The sequence below is a fragment of the Triturus cristatus genome, chromosome 9 (assembly GCF_964204655.1).
Source record: "Triturus cristatus chromosome 9, aTriCri1.1, whole genome shotgun sequence".
Taxonomy (NCBI): Eukaryota; Metazoa; Chordata; class Amphibia; order Caudata; family Salamandridae; genus Triturus; species Triturus cristatus.
Genome location: NC_140592.1, coordinates 340,823,641 through 340,846,857, shown reverse-complemented (window position 1 = coordinate 340,846,857; position 23,217 = coordinate 340,823,641). Strand labels below are relative to the sequence as shown.

The 23,217-nt window shown below is 41.1% G+C and overlaps 1 protein-coding gene across 4 annotated transcripts in view; it reads right to left on the bottom strand.

Moving 5' to 3' along the window:
- SEMA3B (semaphorin 3B) overlaps positions 1 to 23,217 on the bottom strand; it is a 427,981-nt gene that overhangs the window by 139,148 nt on the left and 265,616 nt on the right. For 3 of the 4 annotated variants that reach the window (XM_085625087.1, XM_085625088.1, XM_085625086.1), the window contains one exon: positions 11,741 to 11,926. In XM_085625087.1, coding sequence (XP_085481213.1) covers positions 11,741 to 11,840 — 100 coding nt within the window. In that variant the 5' untranslated portion in view covers positions 11,841 to 11,926. Of the gene's footprint in view, positions 1 to 3,075; positions 3,203 to 11,740; positions 11,927 to 23,217 lie in introns of those variants that run through there. The other variant, XM_085625089.1, reaches the window with a different exon arrangement.

Here is a 23,217-nt window from a genome sequence, read left to right as displayed (position 1 = left end):
GTATAGGTGCAGCACATTCAACAGCAGTGCATGCTTCAAGCATATGTGTAGCAGGCAGAACCCATACAATTGAAGTGCAAGCTTCCAGCAGGCACACAATGGGCACATACTATGCAGCACCTGTGCAAGCGCCCCGCAGATTGGAACAGGTACAGCACAGACAGTAGCAATAATGGCTTTCTTCAGAAACACATCTAGTAAGACACAGGCAGCAGCAGTGCAAGCATCCAGCATACGCTGAACTGGTAGTGTAAACTTCCTGCAGACCCTGGTGTAGTACAACACAGATAGCTGCAGTGCAAGCTTCCTGCAGATGCAGATCAGGTATCAGGTATGGCAGATAGCATACAGATGAGGTACAGCACAGGCAGCTGTAAGTTACACTCGGCATACATACCAGGTATAGAATGAACAGGAGAGCAAGCTTCATTCACACGAGTAGGATGTAGACTGCAGGAGTGCAGGACGTCTCACTGAATGGGGCACCTTCCTCAGTGCTCCACGATCTGGATCAACCACTACCATGACATATCAAATGAACACAGAGGCCTACTGCAGTTAAGGCCAGCCTGACCATTCAGTCCATGTGTCTTCTTGGCTGCTGTCATATCACAGATAATAATCAGCGTGCTAGATTCATAATTAAATGTTTTAGAACCCCAATAAGTGGTTGGCATAAAAATATCCAAAGCATTAGAGTCACCAATGCCAATCGCAAAGAAACTACTTTAATGGATAATAACTGTTTTGTATATATCTCTTTGCTCCACAGTTCTCCATTTTCGAAGCACTGTAAACAACAGGTGTTACTAGTAACCGATTTAATAGTAATTACGAGAAAGCATTGCTCACTTTCTACATTGTTTCAAACATTTTACACTGTAATTTAGACCTAGAAATGTCTACAACCACTGACCACTCACCATGCCAATTTGATACACACAATAGGTATTTTCCTTTGCTTATTTCTGAGCCTTCAATAGATTCATCTTAACAGATAATTCTCATTTCATAAAATAAGGGACATCCACATATATGATGTAAGGTTTCCTTCTCTTGCATAGTACAATAACAATATTTATGACTGTATATAATGCTGTTCATCTATTTAATGGGAGTTTTTGTAAAGATTCACCAATCACCATCTGGTGGCCAACGTGTGCTATGTAAGGAAGGTACAAATAATGATTGGCAGGTAGCAGGATAGTGTTTATAGGCCATGTGAACTGGCCTCAAGGTAACGTTGATCCTAATCCAATTTTATGAGTAACAGGACTACTCTAATTGCATATTAAAATTTGGTAAAACATTTCAAAGAACTTGTTTCCAATGGCTTCCAGACCATGAGGACAGAAATTCAATTACTATTTTATCAGCATAATATTTTGTTCAGACAAACTCAGCTTATAGCAATGTCTTGAAAGAAGGGATATGATATGGGCCACTGGAATTATACAGCAAGGGACCACCAAGTTATGTGGCAGGGTTTTTTATAGCATTACTTCATTATTTTGTAATTTGTACACATGGTAATTCTGGCTGGGCCAAGATTTCACCTCACTAGTACCAGTTTAACAACCAAAAACTGAAATACGTAACTGAAAGATGAACAGGCAACCTTTGCCATGGACCTTCCACTGTGTGCAAACACGTCTTGATATTTTTAGTAACATTTGACCCGTTTGAGCTAGAAACTATTTTTGTGTGTTAAAATCTGCGGATTTTGCCGCAGATGAACTAGGTGGTAAATGCGGCAAATCCGCACTTATGCAAAAAAAAAAAAAAGCTGCAGTATCGCATAATTCCAGTGGTCCTGGATATGATATTCCAGTATACAAAATTAATTTCAAAACTTGCAATTCAGCCAGGCACAAATACAACCTTGTGCTTTCAGCTGCTGAAAGAATAGTTCCCTTCCACATTGTGCACCAGTAGGCATGTTGCTAAAAAAACCTCCTGCAGGACATTTACAAAGCCTAGTAGACCACGGTTTCAACTACAGAGTGAGCTGTGATGGACTAAGATACCAAGCGCCCATCTCAGGGCTGCCGTGAGCCTACTCTTCCACACCCTTTGCACACACTCTAGGACCTGATGAACAAGGTTATGAGCTGACCAGCTAAGCTACATGCAGAAGCAGCTAGATTACCTTTCCCATAAATGCCATCTAAGTCTGCTTAACCCAGCTGCCACCGTACAAGGAGTAAAATTGATAAAGGTCATTATGAGGCTAGCTTCCTCGTTAGCTGTGCCTTTGAAGTGTATGCCATGAAAGATAACTTGTAAAGAACATACTAACTTATGTATACGTTTCAACATTGAAACACACTCTCCGGGCCTTACACAAGACACTAAAACTCAATAGTCATATAGAGGTGATATAGGCAACACCCTTAAGTCATCCATGCACTACTCCTGTAGAAAATACCTACATGGCTCCCTAGAAAGTTCATCAGGGCCTCGGCAAGAGGTAGGAAAGGTATACAGAAATGCTACAGTACAATACACCCTCACTTTTAAACCTCTTAATTGTACTTGGAAAATATATCATGTACAGCGCTACACCTTAGGGACATTGTCTTTGTCCCTGTGTAATTTATTTAAATCTATTCTGCTTTCCATAGCTGTTTGAAGTGTTAAGAAAATGCTGCTGTCCCACCAGAATACGGTCCCACTTGGGCATATCATCTGCTCTTAGAGCAAGGCTGATATTCTATGTTCATCAATGGTAGGCTGAAATCGGTACACGACTGAATAAATGATTATAAGTTGACGGGAATGCAGCCCAAACGGGGAATGAAAAACAAACTTGTCATATCCCCACCTTTTCAATTTCTTTCTTGCCAGCAGTCCATTCTAAGGGTTTTTAAACATGGCTTGTGTTCTTACTCAAAGGTGACGAGTAATAGCACATGGCATCTGTTCTCGGGTGCGGCCAATACTTATTTACATATGGCTGGTTTCTATCCAAAATGGCACAGACAAATTAAAAACGTTGGACTGGAAAGGCTGAGCATTCAAGCATTTCATCCAACTTTCGAGTGTTTTTTTTTTAAAGAAAGGGCAAACACCCACCTACTTCCTCCATTGGTTCGTGTGATACTCATCCGTGGCCACTTTACATTTTTTTATGTTGGGAAACATTACAGTAAGGTTTTGGTTCACCAAGTTGCGTTTTCCTGGAAGAGTGGAAACATTCGCAGCAGGGACGCACTTGTCAAATGTCCTTGGCTTTCACTTTCACCTTTCAGCAGCGCGCTCTCTCTTTCTCTCTTTCTCTCTCTCTCTCTCTCTCCAGGGTGAGTCCATTGACTTCTGGAACCTTTGGAGACCAGACATATGTTGACATACCTCCGTATTTTCTAGGCAGTGAGCCACTGGTTGATGCTTCAATGTTTTAAACGGCGCCCTCTTCTGGTGGCCGCTCAAATCAGCCTTTTCTTAACATGTAGCACAGGAAGGTGCCATGAACCCTGGTGCAAGGAAGGACAATGGCCCAGGCACTTTTGTTGGGGTAGTAAAATATTGTCAGAATTCAATGAGTTCCAGTGCCACTGCACCTGCTGCATCAATGGTAGCTGGGCCCCTGTTCTCAATCCTTCCCGTACCTCTCTCTCTTTCTGTGACTCATAGACTTCGCCTCTCCTCACCTTCTTTCCCTCACCTACAGCCGCCCACCCCCTCTACCCCTCCCTTCTCTGTACGTCACGTGCCCCGCCTGGGTGGCCACTCTGGTGCGTGACGCAAAGGGCGCTGAAGGACTTGACCGTGGGAGTTGAGAGCTCGCGTGACTTCTCATGCAGCAGCCCGGCAACCAGACGCCCCAGCCTACTGCAGGGGCAGCACTTGACTAAGCTGTTTTCTTTTTTTTTTAATTAGCTTTTAGCTTCCCGTTGGAAAACCGGGTACTAAGCTAGAGGTTAAAGGAATGCAATTAATGCATTAACCTTTCCGAGGCACTGTGCGCAGAAGCCACGCAGTAGCCCCGAGAGAGGCAAGTTTTGTTGGAGGAGAGCACTAGAGAGCCACTGAATCAGTGGGGAAGAGGCGATGAAAAGAAAGGTGGGTGAGCCTGAATGCGGAGGTAGGGCCAACAGGGATCTATGCTGGGAAGAGATATCACTACCAACTGTCCAGGGCATAAGGCACATCATTGCCAGTTTTATACCGGCATGACCAGTATTTTAGAGTTCAACCGGTACAAAATTTAGCAAAATCATTTCAAGCCAGAATTTACACACTTATGAATACACAGGAAACAGTAAATATAAGACGAAAACGTTTTAAAATGTGTTCTAGTCATGTATCGGTAGTTTTGGTAGGGAGAATACTAGTTTTCGTTAAACAAGGCAACAGGCGCACCCCGCACATTGATTGTGTGACAGCGGAGCCTGTACGAAACGCGTAACAGGTTTTGGCAAGGTAGGTGCCTACACATTTTTCAAGGAGTCCATCCAGGGCACGCTATTATAATCAGGATCTCAAGGTGTTCTAGTGCTAGGAATCCTGAGCTACATGACTCACTTCCTGGGTAGGAACCAATAGCAGTGGGCCGCCACTTGATTGGCTAGCTCCATTGGTTTCCACTGTAGTTCTTTCCTTAAACCTCTGTTTGGCTCAGATTTTTCTGGCTCTTGTGATGCTGTACAAGGTTCAGTGCCGGAAGGATACATACTTTACTCTTCAAGAACACACATTACACTTGTAGTAAGTAGGGTGACGGCATGCTATTAGATAATCATAGAACTTAAGATGGTGGCATTCCCACGACCGCTGCTGCGGTTCAGCTGGGTCACAATTCACACTTCGCACTGAAGACTAATATAGCTGTAGAGAAAATGAGGGTGTGAAAGAGAAATAAAAAGAACAGACAAATGAAAGAAGGAAATACAAAGAGAAATTTGCGAAGGAGCTGACAGAATGAAACATAAGAATTCAAGGCAGTCCATGGGACGCATTCAAATGTGGCCAATAAGTGATTCTGAGGTGCTAGGGCTACGAGTCATTGGGACTTAGCATGTGAACTAGAACCCCTATGGTTGCCCTTCATACACTAACATGCTGCAGTATCAACCGTGACCATAATATTATTTAACAGATACAAGCTTCTAACATGATACACTCTACCAGACAGAGAGCAGACTGCAGCTATACAGGAGACCACCAAGAGACAATCCATACACCCCTTCGTTATGCCCAGTGCTTGGCAGTCTGCAGATCATGGCCACACCTATTCGTGCAAAAGGAAGTGCTTGTACGATGACAGGGAATAAAATACTGGTCCATGGAAGAGACAAAGGTAAGCATCAAGAACTTATGGGTTTTTCTGTACATACGACGAAGGCCGCCAGGAATGTTGCACCGCTGGGTGAATGTACACAGATTAATTTATGCAGAATGGATTCTGTTCCACGTTTTCATAAAAAAGAATGCTATTTTCTAACACAAATGCTAGACAAGAATATTAATTTCATAATTTAGGTTCAGTGAGTAAACTACATAGCAAGCATCTTAGAGGAGACAGATCAAGTTCTGCAGAATTCAATGATGCATATACCTGCACGCGTTCAGCTGAAACGGTCAAGCAAACCTTACTAAATGAGCAAGCACCCAGAAGGCTGGTGGAATGCTTTTTTAGGACAGACTTACTTCTGCAGCACATTGTTGAAGAGCCCAACCCGTACTGAATAAGAAAGAGTTGAGTATATTCAATTGTTACAAAGAATGGGTTATTAGGTGTCTATGAGTTTAAAGTACTCTTTTATCTTTTTAGGAACAAACTGCTGTCAGTGCTTTTTGCCCCCGTGGGGCGACCCAACCACCCAGCAAATTGAACTACATAGACGATTGATCATACTGGACCCAACAAGACCGTGCCGTTTTCCAATTAAGAACTGGAGTGACATTTTCTTGCCTGCAGTACCTGACACACTTTCCTATTGGCTCTGAAGAAGCTCGTGACGCTGTACATCAAGCAAGACGCATACTGGCTGTGTTCTAGGCCTATACTTGTGAAATAAAAGCTTTATCTTGCCTTTAACTACAGGCCGTTGGGATATATCCTCACACTCACTGCAACCTTTTGAGCACTGCAGTAATCGAGGAGTGCTGTAGCCTCTGCTTCAGAAAGTACAAACAGGTCTTGTATATTCATTGGCAAGAGGAGCAGTGGTGAGGAAGCCAGGCTGTGTTCCTCCATCTTAGAGGTTCAAATCAGTCCTGCGGCAAATCGTTTTTACCCATCAAATCCCACGAGATGGCTAAATGCCTAAATATGCCTTCCCATATTCAGGTTGGCAAATGTAGGTCTGAAAGTACCTAGAACTCAAACCACCCAATCGGTTGAGCATTTCTTGAACCTCTAATCACCTCAAAATTAAAGTGATTCAAGTTCGACCCGGATCGGTTCTCCCAAGACATGTTGAAAAACACAGCAATAGCCATGAAGGGCCCATCCTATTAATTTCAGAAAATTGTTTGGAATATGTTTTATACCTGTTAAAAACAAATTGCAAGGATGAACATCTGCTGGGCCTCAGCACAGAGTCATACTGGAGGAGTTAAGACCAGGGAGGGGTAATGTTAGTTGCATTGGACGGAGGCCGACTATTGTGTCACACCCCTTGGGTGAGACAGCAAAGGCATATTGAAGAGAAAATGCAGGCCCGCCAGCAGATGCATATAAATTGACAAATGTGCATCTGTAAATACATGTTCCTCGGTCTGAATTGCAAATTTGTTTTTTGTATATTTTGTTTTTTTGAGCATTTCAATGGTTCAGAGAATGTATCCTCCCTTCTTAGCTCGGTGTGTGCACTTATTTTTCTCACTCACCCACACCCGAGGATCACGAGGGATATCATCAAACCCTAGTCTTGTGGTTACAGAAAACTCTTCTGCACACTATTACTTTTAGTAGAATGGTATTCGACTCATTTATGCAATAGTCCATTCTTTGTTTAAATTAGATAATAGTAACATCTGTTCTTTGCATCTCTTAGAACATACAATAGTACAAGATGAAGTGCTGTACAAAAAGAAGTTATTACTTGAAAATGCTTTATGGTAGCAAGAATGGAGTCAAAGATAGTAGAGTGCTGTAAGATCACTCAATTTGTTTGAATTCCACAGTGAGAGTGATTTAGGTCGGACTGCAACACAGAGTTTGGAGCTTTATTTACAGTCTAGAACCCACCAGATTTAAAGATCCCACCTCCCTGGCGAGAATCTGTGCGCCTTCAATTAAGTCCTTCCATCATTTGCTTGTGTAGCACTTTTCACCCTAAGTGGGATGGATATACCCAGACATGGGTCCCTTGCTCACTGTGCCACTGGATTCAAGCTAGCCTGGCTGATGAGGGCTGATACTCTGAAACCGGTCCCAGGATGCCTGCTTTCGGTCCAGGGAGGACCGGGCTTGGCAGTTTGAGCTGGGTGTAAACTGAGGATCAGGATCAAGACCGATTGGCATATGGCTGGGTGTAAACTGTGGTGGCATGGTGAGCAAAAGAACAATGGATTTAACCCAGATCTCTAGACTGGGGGTGAATGTTTGATTTATTCAGCATTCTGTCCATCATCTGTTTGCGTAGCACTTCAATTTAGTCTCTGCACCAGCATGTCCAATGAAGCCATTGACTCCTTGCTGAGCGGGCTCCATATTTGATGAACCCACTCAGCAAAGTATTTTGTTCTGCAAGAACAAACTCCTAAAGCAGAAGTTTGTTCTAGAAGAACAAAAACAGTGGCCAAGCACTCATCAAGGTTTTGTGGGGGAGGATGGCACTGTTTGATTTCCCTCACCGGGATCACAATTTCTAGCATTAAGGTCCCAGATCAAGAGAAAATGAATGATGGTCACTTGGAACCTATAGGGCTGGGTGACCGCACTTATGACCCACCAGTTCCATGGCGGAAGAACATCTGGGTCACGGGTTCCACTGGCGGAAACCAGCTGAGGGCCCGCTGATACAAACCCAGCAGTTCCCTCAGCTTTAATTAGGGTGGTGGAAATGTGAGTTTTGCAGAATTGAGCATTTGCTCTTTTATGGTGGATGAGCCGGTCCATCAAACTCTAAAAGAATCACTTGGTCTTTTTTAGGACTCGTGTACCTCAGCTGCTGATCGCACAAAAAAAGAGATCTGCTGATGCCCAGTCCCTCATAACTGAGTTGAAAAAACTGAAATTAATAATGGAACATGAGTTTATTGATTATAAATGCACGGGCAAATTGTGTATTTTTGGGCAAATTCAGGGTGCATTGTAGGGAAAATCTGAAAGCTTGGTATAAAATTAAAAATTAAAAGCATGATCTGAAATATATATTTTGTTTTCATAAAGGTTTCTTGCTACCTAGTAATTTTAGTACTATAATAACCAGGCAATTGTTTGATAAAAAAAAAAATATATATATATATATATATATATATCACTGAAAAAACCATAGGTTTCACACACGTTATAGTTAGGAATTAGCATTTAACAAACCTTGCAAATTCACTTAAAAAACCATAGGTTTCCCACATGTTATAGTTAGGTGGACATTTCACTCGTAAAAAAACAATGAAATCCCCCGTTATAGTTATTTGAGATAACTATAACTCGCGCGCCCGCATTCCTCTGCTCATGACGTCACATATTACATCACTCATGACATGGTCAGTGGCATCACTCATGACATCACTGATGACATCATCCTTGTGATAGAGTGGCGGTCGTGCGAGTTATAGTTATCTCAACTAACTATAACGGGGGAATTTCATTGTTTTTTTACGAGTGAAATGTCCACCTAACTATAACATGGGTGAAACCTATGGTTTTTTAAGTGAATTTGCAAGGTTTTTTAAATGCTAATTCCTAACTATAACGTGTGTGAAACCTATGGTTTTTTCAGTGAATTTGTACGTTTTTTTAAATGCTAAGTTATGTATTTATTATTATATTTTTTATATATTTATTTTACAATAAACTACGTCTTAAAATTAAAAAAAAAAATTTTTTAATGGTTTTTCACCCAGCGACTTTAAAAAAAAAAAAAAATGTTTTTTTCTGCCTTCGGGGTCCTTCAGGGACCCCCTGACAAAGGCTAGGGGGTCAGGAACTCTCTACCCTGCCCCCTTTTCACGTTCGCCACCTTCCATTTTCACTCTCGCACTCAAAACAAACAAAATGGTGGCCGACACTTCCTGATGTCGACCGATTCGAACGTTGACTGACATGTAACCACCAATCAGAATTACGCTTGCGCACGTTAGGGTGCGCGCACGGTGCGCGCACGGTGCGCGGCTATAGATATTTATGTACTTTAAACTGCAATTTTCTCAGGAACTACTGAACAGATTGACACCATATATGCAAAAGGCACATCCCTGACCTGAGGACTACCTCTTTGCCAAATTTCAAGTAATTCTGTTCAGTCGTTCGGGCTGTACCTTCGATTAAAGGTCCTATGGGAAAATGCGTTTTGGGACCCCCCTTTTTTCTTGGCCCCCGCTTGACAAATCCCCCCGAGACTTTCAGGGTAGGAGCTGAGCGGAGCGCCCCATTAGTTTTGAAAATTTCGCGAGGATTCGTCAACCGGCGCCAAAGTTATTCAAAATAGAATTTTGAGATTTCCTATGGAAACACGGTCCTAACTATAACTATCTACTGGCGACCGCCAGTAGATATATATAAAACTGCAAGCTATGTTTGCACCAGAGGCCTTATTGACATGTTCTTTGAGTGCTTGGCCTGGCACAATTGTTCTCCCAGTCCCATGAAGACATGTATCTCCTTCTGACTGGCTACTCTACATACTATGAAGGCATCCACAGACAAGGCTGTTGTCGTTATTTGCCATTTGTTCTTTCTCTTCTTCCAGGTTTTCTGTGGAATTGAATAGTACTATCGCCACTGGTCACCAGAATCTAGAAAATCTGATTTAAAATGTTTTCATTTGTCTCCAAATATTACATTTACCTTAGTGACACTCTTGAATATTAGGTAGTGTTGTTAGGAATGTAGGCTGGCATCTTGGTCCTCAGAAATACGCCTCACTCATTAAGTCTTTACATAAAATCCGAAAGATGTTGTCAGTAAGAAAGGGTTGAAAAATAATTCCCCTTTCAATACAGACTTGGCTACTAGCAACCAAAATAAAATTATGAGGTTATTTTATTGATATTTGGTCCTCCATTTTTCTCAGCGCACCACTGAGACCATGAGATGGTGTTTTAGTTATAACACAGATCGGAACCATAGTGGTTTCTGCATAAACAACCCTTATTAAAAAGGGAGCCTACTTGTGTTACATTTTCTAACATGAGTGTCAAGCCGGTCCTAGGATGAAGCATTCCACCTCTGGGTGGGTGACAGCTCAGCAGTTGTAGCAAATTAATTTTGTTGTGCACTGGCTCCTGTCTTGGTCTACTCAGATACATACTTACAATGTAGAGTATGGGCTCCTAAATCTGCCCAAAGTATCCTATATTCAGGAAATTATGGTGTAGGGAGGATACAGGCAGTTCTCGCCTCTCTCTTCATTAGAGATTTAGGTCATAGACAAACCTGTAGGAAGGCCTTCAGACCACCGCTGGGGAAAGATGGGCAATACTAGGGGCTTAGGCTGAATACTGAGGGCTGGCTCTGCGTGAGCCTTGTTATCCTCTCAGTGGCATCAGCTTGTCAACAGTTCTCCCAGCTTGGCTACAGGCAAAAAAGACTGTCTGCTACAAAAGTTAAGGTGCACCACAATGGTCAAACCAATGTGTTTACCGCCCTATCCACAACATACCAATCACTTTTCCGCCTTGCTTTTAACTCCCCCCACCGTTACCTCAAGATGACCTTTAGCACTCTACATTTATTTTTTCATGTTATTAACTGACATATACTGTTTTTGTATGACAAATACACATTATTAAAAAAAATTTAGTTTTGCTTTTTTTCTGTTGTAAACCGGAGAAGCATTGAGGAGTAATCCTCGACCCACAATGACTATATTTCTTCATGGATGAAATTAACACCCAAAATTACAGGTGAGTGCATGCTGTTTTGCTTCACTTATATAGAGCGGAATGTGTTGAAGTAACAGAGTGGCGAGGTCAAGGGGGTACCGTGCAACACTACAAGCCCACTGTTATCTAAATAGAAACCATCATTAATGGGAAACATCCTTTACCACGCAACCATTACAACGCGGTATGGTTACATCGTGGTTTTTACAACGAAAGTCGTTACACCGACTTGCACTGGAGGGCGCTCTAGACTAAGGAATAGTGTGAATTACTATTCCAACACCTTCCCTACTGTACGTAGACTGGAGTTGGAATAGTAATTCACGCTATTCCTAAATCCAGCGCCCTCCAACGCAAGTCGATGTAACGACTTGCGTTGTCAAAACCGCGATGTAACATACCGCGTTGTGATGGTACGCGTTGTACCATCATACATCCATCATTACTGTGGGAGCTGCCCTTTACAGCCTTCTTCACTATAGAAAAGTAAAGTGTCTCTGTATGCAGAAGAGCGATAAACTTAAGAATGCCAAGGAGCTCAAAAATTGTGTTTTTTACAAGCTTGGACAGGTGCGGGTATCTATTTAGTTGACGTACACCTTTTTTTTGTGGAAGATGTTATTGATAAAGTTCACCCTCCTTCCGTTGGAGCATCATTCTACCAAAGTCTGAGCACAACAAGAGAGTAGCAAGCAAAAGTGTTCAGGCCGCAGGAAGCCTGACCATACGTGGTTCAACCTACCTTGGAAGGACAGCTTCAGTCGGGGGATGATGGTACCACTGCCAGCGTAGCCCAAGCCCGTGAGGCTGAGCCAGCATAGGACATTCCACAGAAGAGCCATTGCCAACTTGTCTATTCCACTGTCAGCTCCTCTCGGTTCAAGAGTACATGCAAACCGGTCCCGCTGTGGTCTCCACCCTTCGGGGACTGGAATAAAGGAAGGAGAATGGAGTTAGGTGTCAGGCGGACACAAAGATCAAAAAAGCAGATTCTGCTGCATTTTAATAGCTTATCACACTTGAGGCAGTCTGTATCGAAGCACAGCGTGCTGTGGCAAAATGTCAGGCAAAATAAACCTAGTGCCGTAACTAGTAACTGATACCCCATACTATGATCCCTGAACCATAACTACTAGCTAACACCTTGTGCTACGTCTGCAGTGTTCTACGCTCGTATTCTGACGAAATACTTCCAGGGCATTTTATTTATAACAAGCTCATACCTTTTTTTGTAATTTTATGTAGCGTGAACTTGGTGTGAGGGCATTAGAGCGCTTTACATTAGCACCAGATTACCCTACAGTGTTTTGTTGCTAGGGCTTCAATGCAATGTACCTGACTCAAGCCTCTCACTGTAACCAAGGTGCCTCGACTAATGATACACACCTCCAGTCCTCTAGCCATAGCCCCCACGCCTCTGCTAAGAGTCCAGATTTGAGTTAAATGTGGCAACCTAAGGGACTGGAACCACAAGCACATGCAATGAATTACTGAATGTCTACCCAGCTCCACCTGACCTACAAAAGTACTGTTACCCTCTACTAAGTAAAACATATACAAATGCTTTATTTGCCTATTTTGATTAAAATTATTATAAACATTAAAATTACAATAAAATAGTAACAACAAGATCGTCCCACAATTAATCACAGGCACGGCACAACAACAAAATAAGTTACGAGATGGCAGTTGCAAAGGTCACTCCCCTACAACTCACAATTTTTTTAAAAAAATAGTCACAGTAAGCACTGATGATAAGTTTGCATAAGGTTAGTGGAATGCATCACAAAATATTCTACTTCCCACTGAGGCAGGGCAGACCTGTTCTCATTATTTCCCATAAATTGAATATATTTTGTTCATAATGCCTTGCCCCAATAGTGTGGATCCAGTATGCGCAGCTCACCTCTTATAAGACTCTTTTGGAAACCCTTAAAAGACCGTCCATAGGACATATTTGGGGAATTGCCAACCCCTTTGAAGGGGCAGACAAACAATTGTTATAATCCTTCCCCTACTCGAAATACAATTTTTATAGCATAACCTACTCCATGTTGAGCTAACCGCTAATCCATGCAGAACATTTAGCTATAGTAACAACCCCAGACACTGTCTCTCAGATAGTACTTTGTGGAGCAACAGCTTGAGAGGCCTGTTTGGACCTGCTCTTTACTTCCTGAACATTGCCTCTACTTGCTACCTGTTCCCATGGTGAGCGTGCACGTGGGAAGACCAGGAGTAAATGCTTTGCTTGACAGGCTCTTTTGCTCTGTACCCTCAACAAGAAACTTCGCATTTAAACTTGAAGTATACCTTTTTCATCCACCACCTGTGAAGCTGTGTTCATGTCAGTCCAGCTCCGGTTGTCTGCTGAAAGATGGTTCTGAACCACACATCGGATGCCGGCATCAATTCTTGCAAGGCTGCGCAACAGCCAGCAAACAGCTGTCAATTTGTCCCAACTCCGATCCGTGTCCCAGCACTTCCCCATGGTCCCTCCACAACATCCAATCCTAATGTATGATCACAGATGCAGACGTCAAATGGTCTGAACTGTTGTTGAGAATATTCCTGGAAATAAATAGAAGGTGAAGGATTCCTTAACCCTAAGTGAGGGCTCCAGGATTTCCAGGACAACTCAGAACTTGTATCACAGTTCCAGTAAATAGTCCAGATATTGGCATATATTCAACTGTCAGTCTTTGGCTTACTGCACAACATTCAGAAATGGATTCAAAAACTCACAGGAGACCTTGAAGTACTCCCCCTGTCTGTGCCACTGGAATTTGGAACCCCCTTCACCCAAAGTGTGTGTTTCTGCCCCCTGGCTGGCCATAGACCTTGGTGTTTTATACTTTCAGCACCAAAAACAGTTCCAGGGCTATCCGTGGGGCTGAACATCTATAGAATAACTGAACCCTCTGTATCGGGGCATACCAATATTCATGAACAGGAAGCATAACCCATAAAATGCGAATGATTCAGCTGGATAGTAAATGAATGAATAAACAAGTGCACTGCGTGACAGGATGAATCAGACAATTAACCACTGGACTGATGTAAACTAAAAAGTGAATGACTGAATGGCAGCAAAAGCTAAACTTATCAAAAGTCTGAAAAAATGTGTGAATGAAGTGTTTAGTGAATGGCTGGAATGAGAGAGATGATGAGCAAACTATGGAGTGAGTGAATAGTGGATTGAGTGTATGAATGAATCACGAATATAAATAGAAATATAAAGTATCTTGATATAGATTCCCAGAGACCACACACAGAAATATCAGGGGCTTTCATCAGAATCCAGCAACACACAAACAGCTTATAATGCACCCATCTCTCAGCAACAAATATTCTCACACTGCCTGCTACTTACAGCAACTCACAGATCCCGGTTGTGAAGGAATCTTCAAACCTTGGGGACGAAGGTAGCAAACTAAATAGCACTGTGAGGTGGATGTTGATGCAATGTGATTTCTGCCATGTGCTCTGAATGTCAAAGTGAAGAAATTCAATGAAGGGCGGGTAAAAGGAGAGAGTAACTATCACTCTTCTATCCTCTTCTCAGTCAGTTGTAGTGGCCTTTACCTCCAATCAGCCCCTTGGTGAATATATACCACTATTCTCTTTGAGGAGAAGTCTATAGAGATAGGCCAAACAAGGTTCTATCATGGCCATGAGCATGTTAGCGAGAAATGATGAAGCTAGCGATCCCAATTCCAGATGGGGTAGGTCCTGAATATTGAAAACCCTGCTAAAAATGGTGAAAGGGAGATGCTGTCTTTTCCACAAATCATTAACCTCCTAAGCGATTTTGTCAACTCCACACCCATATCTAAAAATACAGTGAATAACAACGAATCGAATCACACTGTATTTATTGCCCTGCTCACCCTCCGTATTAATAGACAATGAAAACACCTTTGCCCTCAATGAAAATATTGAATTTGCAGCCTCATCAGCCAAGAGTGATACAATTGCATTAAGATTTAAAAACTGCCAGATGTGTATGAGGTCAATGATAAACCAAATGACAAGTAAAGTGATTTCACCAACAAAACCACAAACTGGAAATATGTCAATAAAAAAATCAACTGTGATATGTGTGAGGACATAATGAGAACATTCAAAGAGCTTAGAAAACATATTGCTTAGAATATGACCAGAAAGCCGAATTCGTGCATGCCACTATGCAAAATGCAGAGGTAGAATAAAAAAGGGAGAGCTACGATTCCTTTGCAGCTTCTGTGACCTCAGATTCGGAACAAAAATTGGAATGTTGCAACATGGAAGACATGCGCAACCAAAAGCACAAAATCTTGCTAGACGCACTGCTCCAGCAAGCAACAAACCATCAAATCTATGGTCAAAAGAAGAAATATTGCTGCTTGCTGAATTGGAAAAAGTGTATGAAAACAAAAAACAAACAAAAAATTAATGCACTCATGGTTCTGCCTTTTGACAGTAAAAACAGAAAACAAGTTGCAGAGAAATGAAGGGATAAAAGAGAAAAAAGTAAAAACCCTGCAACTGATGTACAGCGAGCATCCTGCAATATTGAAAGTGATTCCAATGATGAACCTGAAATATCAGTGGAAATAACAAAAGAAAGGTGTTAAGACTTTATCAACAGAAAGGTAGCGCCTAAAATCACTACCTTTCATGATCTATATGACATAATATCAGAAGCTCGAAAATACTCAAAAAACCTGCAACATCACAAAGCTGCAATGGACATGATAGAAGAAATTCAGATTTATATCTCAGAAAATACCAGTGCTATGCATTCAACCCAGTCAATCGCAATGAACCTCCAAATGAAATCAGTAAAGAGCTTATGAGCACTGCTCAATATGAGAATCGCAATTACTCAATCCAAACTAACATATCAAAGAAGAAAAATGAAAGGCTTAATAAATCACACGAGAAAAGCTTTGAATATTAAAGGACAGCTATAAGGAATATCTTGCAATGTTCAAGAAAGACAAAACAAAAATTGCCAAAATAATCACCAACGGTGCAGAAGATGCCACTTGCCAGAGAAGTGCCATTGATATCTTTCAATAAAATAAAGACATTAATGAAAAATAAAATAAGAAACAAATTGAAATTAATCTCTATTGACAGAATACTAGAAGAATGGGATTTCAAACCTCTGTCGAAAGACATCACACTTCTTAAAAGATCTATACATTGTTCATAAAAAGAACCAAGGATGCTGCCTAAAATATTATCCACTTGGTTAATAATGAGGTGAGTCCCAGAATGCATAAAAAAGAAAGAACCGTTTGATTCTAACTCCAGAGAATATACCAAACAATGAGCAAAATAAAAATAAGCAATTGGGAATTAATTACAATTGGTACATCATTCATGAAGCAATTTACAGAAATACTGACAAAAGACTTACCTCCTTCATTAATATGAATACTTATGAAAAGGCTTCATAAAAGTGAGAGGATGTCATAAGGGCCAAAAACGATTGAACACTCTCTTGCAGTGGTTTTCACAGACATTTCAAAAGCATTTGACTATGTCAGCCCTGGTAACATTATACCAATCTCGAGAGACAAAGAGCTCCGTCACACATTCGAGATATAATAAAAGATTTCTACAAAGATTCATCAATGTTCTTCAAGAGTAAAGACAATGAATCTACACCAGAAATAACAATGAAACATGGAGTAAAACAACGTGACTCACTATCCCCACTGTTGATTAACATTGCCATGGCTCCTCTAATATGTCATCTTCAGAAAAACAGCAAGGGCTTCACATTTGGATCAGATGTATTTATGGAGCAAATTACATATCTGGCCTTTGCTGATGAACTAGCAGCACTCAGTAGCACATGGAAAGAAATGGGTTCTAATTTGAAGATCACTGAAAAATTCAGTAAAACAGCAGGCCTATAACCCAATGTGAAAAAGGCACACATATTTTTTTATAAGTCATCATAAAGTCAAAATCCTGGCGAATAACTGCAAACCATGGCAACTGAAAACCTGCATCTAGGTGAGAGTGAGAGAAACCTAGGATTGATCTTGGTGGGCTCATAATTTTCACAGTTTACCACTCAAGGTTGAAATATAATGTCAATACCTTGTTCAAAAGCTGTCATGTAAACTAGAAATGGCATGCACAGAAGCAAAGACTCTCATCGAGTTAGAGCAGACAATTAAGAAATATGTCAAACACTTCTCCACCTACCTACATACACCTGTGATGGTCTCCTCTACTTAAAAAGATCAAACAGGGGCCTAAATATACCAATTCTGTGTACAATAGTAAATATCAACAAAATCAACAACCTATTGTATCTAAGAGACACTCCAGAACTGTACATTGTTACCTCATACATGTATGCAGGGATCTAATAAATAGTAACCTTGATAATATAATCAAACCTCATGAAATAAACATATTAGACATTAGATTCCTAAGCTATGATCTGCAATTGTTAGCATCTTATGACTGCTGAAAAGAAGAATTTGAAGAATGGAAAAATCTCCCTATACAAGGAGATGGCATTAAATATCTAGTAAACAATCCAACTTCAAATTTCTGGATTAGTAAGATCATGAAATTGAAGGAAAACCATTATATAGCTGTGCTGATGCTGAGAGCGAATGTCTTATACACTAGAGAAACCATTTCCATGCGAAGAGATTGAACATTCTCTAATTGCAGATACAGTACCGATGTATGCAAAACAACTGCTTATTTATCAGGTACATGTCTTTAACTTCTCATTAATAGAGCGAAAAGATGTGGTTGGATGACATATAGGGAACCTCATATCAAAAATAGTCAGTGTGAATTAAGGAAACCTTGATGTAGTGTTCGCCACAGATGGTACTGCTGTGGTAATAGATGTCTCAGTCCGATATGAAAATTCACAAAATTTCCTTAAACAAGCATTTGAAAGTAAAGTAAACTACTGCCAGTATTTATCACAAGAAATTAAAGATCTCACAAACTGTTCCACTGTAAAATGTCATGGGGGCATATCAGCAACAACCGGCGATATTTATCGCTAAGCGCACTTAGCGCTAGGATAATTATCACCGGCTATCGTGGAATTTTATCGCTGAGTTAGCGTGCTATCAGCAACGCTTATCTCAAAAGCGATAAAATTCCTGGCGCAAGCTGCCAAATATGCGATTTCCAGCGATAATCGCACAAGGTTTGGCGATAGCTTGTTGATAGGTCATGGCATACTTAACCATGACATCCACCTTCCATTGGATATCATGGCTAAGTCAAACTAAAAGCAGGCGTAAGGAAAGTAGCGATAACCGCGGTTAGCGCTACTTTTCTTATCGCTATGCTCGTTAGCGTGCCCATTGATAATTGGAGAAATGTCGGTTAGCGATATTTCTCCAGTTATTTTGGGAAGGAACGCCCACTTTGTATCTCATTAGAGATGCAAAGGTGGGCGTTACGGGAAAGGGCGCTAAGGCAAGGATTCACGCGATAGCTGATAAAGCAATAAAATTATCGCCGCTTTTTGGCTGAAAACGGCCGCAAAAGCAGTGAAAATTTTATAGCGCTGCCTTGCTAATATGCCCCATGGTTTCATGGGATGTCAGGGTATTTGGTTTCAAAGAAATGACATTGCTCTAGCTGATCTTGGACTACAAATGTCTTTCCCATTCAAGAAGAATCTTTGCCTGACTACTTTAATGGACAATTCAAAAATGTACCTAGTATTTATAGACATCTAATTGATTAGCTCAACACTCTAATGTACACTGTATTGTTAACACATTTTTTCTCAATTATAATTCTATGCTAAGAGTATTTATTTGTTTGACACCTAAATTCTGTTATAGTAACAATATTAGGAGTTGAATCATACTATTGGAAATAGGTAATGCTTAACTCTTAAGATTTATTATTACAATAGTTGTGGGTTGGATGAACGAGATTCTCACTGTCCCTACCTACCTACTAACTAGAACTGCAAGGTTCTTACAAATAACAGAATGCATGACAAATAATGCACAGTTTAATGAAAAATAAACATTAAAACATGCACGCCTATCATAGGGTATAACCCTACTCTGTGTGTCAGTTACTTGATGGAACACCTACATTACTTCTTTCAACTGTTTGGACTGCTTTGCAAATAACTTGTGACGTAAAATATGCGACTACAAGTGAAGAAAATTTAGCATGTCTTTAGCTTTTAGCAAGTTTCGTAGCTGGTGGTTTGAGTCAGATAACACTCACGATGTGCCAACATGCTGTTGCTCTGTGTTATCGATGAAAAGTTCTTCACTAGTACACATTGCTTGTCACTGGGTTCAGAGAAGGCTGTCTGATATTTTTTTCCTGTAATCTCATAGAAGTGTCAATTAGGGAGTCAGGTCATATGTGTGACTCCTTTGATTTCGGTTACATGACACTTTTAAGTTTGACACAAACCCTTCTCCCATTGGCAGATTCTTCGTATGAAAGGGAACATGACCACTGTAAAAGGCCTTGGATATGTCGCAGATGGAATATATTTATTACTGGTTTTTACAACAAGTATATTCTTAGGTCTATTGCAAGCCGCCTCATTTCCTGCAGAAAGGCAAATCTGTCAGTTTTCCTCAGACCTGCACTGTTTATCTTCGCCCCTTTATTTCATTTATAAGACATGCTGTTGTTTTATTTCCCAGTTAAACATTTTCTATGTTTGACGATGTAACATATACAATTTTATAAATAGAGTGGAGAAGCCATGACAAATTTGACGGAACTTTTTTTGTGCAAAGTGAAGACAGCAGCGATGGAGAATGACGACATTGTGGAAACTGTTGTTGAAGTCTGTGGTCATCACTTTGCCTACATCAAAGCTCAAGGCTGTGAGATTATGTCAAAAAAGCTGAGGTTCTCTGCAACTGGATGGCTGCTAGTGAAAGTGATGGACTGCGTGACTGAGCATTGGGGCTGATGTGAGACTGGGGGCGGGAGATGGTTCTGATATGAAACTAGTATTAGCAAATGGTTGGACGTCAATTTAGGCAAAGAAGGAGGATTCTAATAGGCCACTTATAGACATGAGGAATGATCTCATGTGTGGGAGATGAGTGGACACCAGGGTCCCCTTTATACCACCCTGGCCGGGCATCCAATGGTGTTATGCCATCTGTCAAAGGAGTCCAGGAGTGCCCTTCCCAGAAACATTCTTCAAAGAAACCTTACATACAATATTAAACTGCTCCCAAAATTTAAATACAACAGGTTTTGGTACCTTGTATTGCAATGTTCTTCAAGTTTAGAAAGACTGCAAAAAAGAGCAACTTGCATTTGCAGGACAAACTCATTTTGCTTCTCCGAGCTTATGACTGTATGTCAACGGTGCCAGCATTTAATCTTTTTTTGTTCCCTTGAAAGAATGCATGGTGTGCGTCCGCTAATCAATTAAAGATCTTGCACTTGTCATTTTTCAATTCCTGTGCTTGCAATAAATTATTTAGTCATCACACAGCTTTCCATTGACTATGCCAATACCCGTTTTAGATGTTCCTTAACAGTGATTTTAGAAAAATCAACAGATGTTTTTCGGACTCTTGCATGGTGTGCTCTTCCACCAATCAGAAATTGTACAAGCATGCCAAACAACTGGAGTTTATTTTTCCACTGACTTGCAAAGAAGTAAAGAACACCTTAAACTAAAATTAGGTCTGCTGTTAGCAAAGATCGCTTAATTTTAATAAAGCTATATTTATAATGAACGTACTTGTAGAGGCTTTCAGCCAGCTCTCTCCATCTATTGAATAGTCAATGTACCATTCACAAATTGTTCCAGCCATCACAGAATACAGCATGGGGCATAGGGTCAGCCCACTTCAACCATTGGCATACCTAAGAGTGTCAGCATTTTCATCTTGCGGAATGTGCACTTGCAAACAAAAAGTAGTTCCTTTGTACAGTTTTACAAAAACCATTCCCATGCATTGGCAAAGCCACATGTTGTCAGTCAATGCCAGAGCTATTGGCTTTGCCATTCCTTATTGTCTAGAGGGGCAGTGTCTCCTTCTCAAATAGAGGAGTTTGCTTGCTTTCATTTAGCCAAATACCTATATGTTTTACTTTTATGGAATCGCAGTGCATGGCACAGATAAATTGGGTATAATAGTCGCATAGTGTTCTCTGTTGCCAGGATAAATAACCATGAACTTTGTCTTAGCACTTGCAGAGATACCAAATTGCTCACCGCTCAGGACTGGATCATATCCAGGCAGGTGGAATGTCTAATCTTAATGTAGATTTGGGAGTTGTGCACCAAAAAGTGTGGTTGACACCTAAAGCTGTAAGTCAGCTGGAGTTAAAGTCTTGTCTGTACAGTAGGGAAAGATGGAATCCCAGCATTCGGGAGTCACAGGAGTTTGCATGGTCTTCTGATAATAAATGATTGAATGTACTGTCCTGAAAGAGAGAAAGATCTGCTATAAACTAGTTCTAAGATGTGCAACAGCTCCCTTAGATCATCCAAGAAAATGACGTCCCACCGTGTTGAGGTCGCTTGCGTAGCCAAAGCACCAGGACCTTGAGCGATCCATCGTTCTTCCGTGCACGAATAGGAGTTTAAAACACATGCTTTATGCAAAATTCCAAGTCTTCTGCTGTCTTGTGCTGATCTACGTGCCTTAGTCAATATTGGGTCACTTTTTTCACCCTCAAAACAATGAAAAATTGGAGTAGTCAAGATTTCCATTCCAACGAGACCCTGTAATTGTGTCATAACAGGCATGGAAGCTGTTTATAAGATTTAATATATGTGGCACCCTTGCTGCTTACACACCTGTATTTACCAAGAGTGAGATTAGTGGAGTGATCAAACGTTTTCTTATTTTGAGTTATATAAAGCGCTAGCTAGACCCGAAGATATCAGAGCGCTTTATATGTTATTTAATAACGTTTACAAGAGGTACATGAGGGGATTCGTAATAGTCATAGTTGAACAATACAGCATTAAGTGGTCTTTTTTATTTATTTATTTATTATTTATTTGAGAGTTTTATATAGCACTAGCTGGCCCGAAGGCATCGGAGCGCTCCCCAAAAATAAATGCTCACATCAAAGATAACAAGTCTATACAGAGCGCTTTGCAACAGTAAATGTTCACAACATAGATAACAAGCACAGTAGACATTTGTTTCACTTATTTGCATGCATAGCTAAAACCTCTCTGATTTATTTATTTATTAATATGAAACTGTCTAACTATTCAAAGAAAATATAGACCAAGATATCCTATATGTCTGCCAGTCTCGGTGCCCCTCCCTTTTTGTGCCTCTGACTAATGTGCCAGTTTAGTCTCTCCCAGGCATGCCCACCGCATGTGCAGGAAGGCCATAAACATGTCATAGTTTCAACATAACCACTGAGGGCCTCATTTATGAAAAGTGACGCATCACTGCGTGAAAACAGTGATGCGTCACTTTTCACTGCGCCCTCCCTGCGACTCCAATGATGCGTCATATTTACAGTATGACGCATCATGTCGCAAGGAGTCACAGATACGTCAGTATTTCTGACGTATCTGTAGGCGCAAAAGTGACGCATTGCTGGAGTGTGTCACAAAAGTGATGCAACTCCAGCAATGTGTCCTTTCACATGGGGCAAGCCCCATGTGATAGGGCCTGCGTCAGTCTTACGCCTGCTGTGAGGCAGGCGCAAGATATTGACGCATTTGCACCCTAGAAGTGGCGCAGTGAAATCTCGTAGATTTCACTGCGTCACTTCTACGATGCTTACTTACGTGGGAACGCCCACCCTGCATACATTATACCTGACGCAGGTATAATGTAGCGCAGGGATTTGCAAAGTGACGCATCTAGGTAGTGACGCACCGGTGGCGCAAAAGTGACGCTGGGGCTCATAAATGAGCCCCTGAGTTTTTAAATGGCTTCAATTTGGAGTAATTGTATGTAAAATTACCATAAATAAATCGATAAAAAGCTGGCATGACCTCGACGTCTTGGACCTATGTTGGACTCCCCTGGTCTATCTGATTAATTTAGCAACTTATAGAGGTATATTGAGACTTGAGTCCCAATATTATTGCACATGCAAGCTCTCCTACAGTTCCTCTCCCACTCTGCTGGCGACTGACTGTTCGTTGAGTAATCTACTCTGCTGGAGTTGGTCTCTTCGTCTTTGAATTTTGTACAGTTTCTCCCTCATGGACATACTGAGAAAGGAAAAACTCTGACAGGATGAGTC